At 32.6% G+C, this 3,685-nt stretch overlaps 1 protein-coding gene across 1 annotated transcript; it reads right to left on the bottom strand.

Annotated features, from left to right (window-relative positions):
• Positions 1–996: 996 nt before the first annotated feature.
• Positions 997–2,072, bottom strand: LOC131647165 (uncharacterized). Its single transcript, XM_058917079.1, has 4 exons — positions 1,957–2,072; positions 1,702–1,841; positions 1,414–1,539; positions 997–1,314 (listed from the first exon to the last, which is right to left on the bottom strand). Exons 1-4 carry the CDS (start codon positions 1,978–1,980, stop codon positions 1,185–1,187), a joined length of 420 nt encoding a protein of 139 aa, XP_058773062.1. The 5' UTR covers positions 1,981–2,072; the 3' UTR covers positions 997–1,184.
• Between the last annotated feature and the right edge of the window lie 1,613 nt (positions 2,073–3,685).

Here is a 3,685-nt window from a genome sequence, read left to right as displayed (position 1 = left end):
CCATGTATCGTAAAGAATACTAAAAAAACAAATATCTGAAAAAACAAAGCACCAGAGAAAGGCAAAAATAAACAAAGCAGCAGAGGAAGGCAGTGATACATAACACCCTAAATGACACAAATCAGTCAAAAAGAAGTAGCAATTGAAGAATCATGGATTAATATGCAAATCAGTAAAGGGGACATTTTGAATCAAATATTCATCTGCAGAACGATCATAAAAAAAACACCTCAACTTAGGAGCAGTGATTCTGCAGGATAAATAAATATATGTTTAGATCCAGACTTTCTGAAATTTTAGAATGAAGATTAAATAAGAGTTTGTTAGTATTTGAATTTAGGAGTTAGTTAGGGTGGCTTTTAGATAATGTAGTATTTGAACATGGAAACTTTTGGAGGAGAGATTCTCTCCAATTCTTTGGAAATCTATTGTATTTCTTAAATAAAGCATAAAGCCTTCTTTCTTTAGAACTCAAATATTGGGTTCTTAACATAAGAGAGAGGAAAAAAAACTGAATCAGAGGTATTACAGATATCATTGAAGAGGGAGGAGTCTTATGCATAATATTGATATATACCAGTTTGTTATTAGTTGTAGATTTCAAGCAACTCTTGGTAGTGGAGTTGTTCCTTCCCCTCACAACTTTAATTAAGCAATTCATTCCGTGTTTCATCTTCCATCTTTAGTGCTACACCCATCCTCTTTCATATATAGTTTTATGTTCAGTGCCTTTTTATCTTTGTTGAATTTATCGAAGTTTTGGCCATAAGCCATGACAATCACTTATGTCCGCTTCTTATTTTTTCTTGTTCATTAGGGAAGGAGGGAGACAAACAGGTAGTTCCAATTGGGCATTCAGGCTAAATTAGGCCTAAGGTTCCATTTTCTAAAAGTTGTAATTTCGAATTCCTTATTTTAGGCAGCACATGCTCAATCAGAATCCTAATACACTCTATTACCAATAAAAGACCTTTGACTCTCCAGCGTAGTATGATATTCAAACACCAAACAAAGTATTTCATGAAGCACTACTTCAAATACCCAAAAAAAAAAAACAGCTAATCCAAATGTAACGTAGAAATCCAAAAGATCCAAAGTCATTGTATAAAATTATCGATCCTCTCCAAAACTACAAGATATGGAAATAATAAACCATGGTCAACTCCTAGACGAACCTTCACGCTTTAGCTTGCTCCAACTGGTGGAAGCTCGCCGAATTTCAACACATAAGCCATTTCATGAACAGGGCGCAATTGCTGAATAACATAAGCATCCAAGTACGCGTCGCACGAGAAGCACCATACCGATAGATCACTGTTTGACAAAATGACTGAATGAAAAAGCAGCACAAAAAAATTTGGGAAGTCAAACTCAGGGCACACAGTAAAAAGAAGCATCAGGATTCATGAGTACCTGAAACTGAGGGCCACACTATGATTAGTTTCCCGAAAATGTTGAAGCATATGCCTGTTCACAAAACGGCCACAGAGCACATCTTTACACGACAAACACAGCCAGTTTTCATTAGGATGTTGGCACCTGAAAGAAAGAAAAAAAAGTTCAAAATAACATTTTGATTCATCCGATCATCAACAAAAAAACCACTACCAACCAGAATCAATTAAGCAGAAATTCGTAAAGTTAGGGCAAAAAAGATGAAATTGGGGGAGTAATAATGAAGTAATAGGAAAAGAAGCGAACCTGTTGCAGGGAGTATTAGGGGTTGGAATGTGGGTGAGATCAGTGGATAGGGAATCGAGATGGGGGCATGAAGTTCGAGCATCGACCCAACCAGATTCAGAGCCATGGATCAAATCATAATCCTCTTCCGATAAACCTTCCTGATCATGGCATATAAGTATATAGGTAGATATTTGTGTGAGTGAAAATTCAGAACAAGAGAGGAAGAAGAAGAAACAAAGTGAGAATGTTTGAGTGAGAGAAGCAGGTTAATACCGGTTGAGAAGAAGATGAAGCCATGAAGTATACGAAGCTTCGCTAACTTTCCAATGCGCACTCACACGCTTAGCGTTCCAAGTTTGGAGAATCGTTGGAAAAATCAAATTTAAAAGGTGAGCGTTATGTTTGGTTTATTTAATAGTACCTTTTTATATTAATTAATTTTAAAATATTTCTTAAATTTTTAATTTCCTCCTATTTTTTTTAGAGTGAAGACCCATTTTGGTCCCTCACAAAAACTAGAGAACCCAAATTAGTCCTCCACAAAAAATAGGACCGATTTAATCCCTTACAAAATATAACCGGGTCATATTAGTCCTTCTGGGGATATTTTTTTTAAACCGGTTTTTTCTTCTACTTTTAAACCGTGACTGGACCGCCAAGTCGTATTTTATTTTTCATTTTTCATTTTTTAAATACTAAATTGATTTTTATTTTTAATTTCGATTTTATTTTTAAACAATTCAGATTTTAAAATACAAAAAAAAAAATAAAATTTGTTCTGAAAAGGAATTGAACTTAAGACATTTAGGTCACATCCTATGCCTTTACCACTATGCCAACGTACACTTGTGACAAATAATTCGCATGATTTATAGTAATATTAAACAATTCTAAATTTAAAATATAAAATATAAAATTTGTACCCATGAGGTCTCAAACTCAAGTCCCTTCAAATTTAATGATAGTCACTTCACTGTAAATATGAAAAGTGATTTAAGAGCGGGTGAATCAGTTAGATTAATCGGTATTAGTGAATTTTTCTTGATTATGAATGTTAGCAATATTGTTCTAATTTTTTCGAAATTGTTATAATAGTTTCAAAAAAATCAAAACATTGTTAACATTCATTATCGAGAAAAATTCACTAATATCAATTAATCTAATTCATGCAGCCCCTCTTAGATTACTTTTCATATTTACAATAAAGTGACTACTTAATTTGAAGGGACTTGGGTTTGAGACCCCGTAGGTATCAAAATTTATATTTTTTGTTTTAAATTCAGAATTGTTTAATATTACTATAAATCATGTCAATTATTTGTCATAAATGTACGTTGATATAGTGGTAAAGGCATAGGATGTGACCTAAATGTCTTGAGTTTGATTCCTTCTCAGAACAAATCTTATCTTTTTTTATATTTTAAAATCTGAATTGTTTAAAAATAAAATCGAAATTAAAAATAAAAATCAATTTAGTATTTAAAAAATGAAAAATGAAAAATAAAATACGACTTGGCGGTCCAGTCACGGTTTAAAAGTAGAAGAAAAAACCGGTTTGAAAAAAATATCCCCAGAAGGACTAATATGACCCGGTTATATTTTGTAAGGGATTAAATCGGGTCCTATTTTTTGTGGAGGACTAATTTGGGTTTTGTAGTTTTTGTGAGAGACTAAAATGGGTCTTCACTCTTTTTTTTAAAGTTTCATACTTAATTTAGAATCTCTTATTACATCATTTGGAGTTCTTAGACATTATGTGTTTTTTTCAAAATTACCCCTATGCTTTTGGACGCACCTTTTTTTTAATGGGAAATGCTAATCAATGTCTTTGGGCACTTTTTAAGTGATTGAAGTGGTAAGTTTTTGAAAATGCATTGGAAATTGAAATCATGACTTTTATAAATAATATTTTCTTTAGTTAGTATGCTTAAAGAGTGTCATGAGGGCACTCGTTAGCAAGACCCTTTTTTATTTAGCGTGAAAACATTTTGTAGATGCATCT

The sequence above is a fragment of the Vicia villosa genome, linkage group LG2 (assembly GCF_029867415.1).
Source record: "Vicia villosa cultivar HV-30 ecotype Madison, WI linkage group LG2, Vvil1.0, whole genome shotgun sequence".
NCBI lineage: Eukaryota > Viridiplantae > Streptophyta > Magnoliopsida > Fabales > Fabaceae > Vicia > Vicia villosa.
The sequence above is the reverse complement of the archived record's forward strand: the minus strand, read 5'-3'. Positions and strand labels throughout refer to the sequence as shown.

Bases quoted from the DNA above. Each gene is read 5' to 3' on its own strand.
- LOC131647165 (XM_058917079.1), bottom strand. From the start codon at position 1,980: ATGGCTTCATCTTCTTCTCAACCG. The intron at 1,842-1,956 runs GTATTAACCTGC...TGCCATGATCAG, and splicing joins CTTCATCTTCTTCTCAACCG to GAAGGTTTATCGGAAGAGGA. The intron at 1,315-1,413 runs GTACTCATGAAT...TTTGTCAAACAG, and splicing joins AGTGTGGCCCTCAGTTTCAG to TGATCTATCGGTATGGTGCT.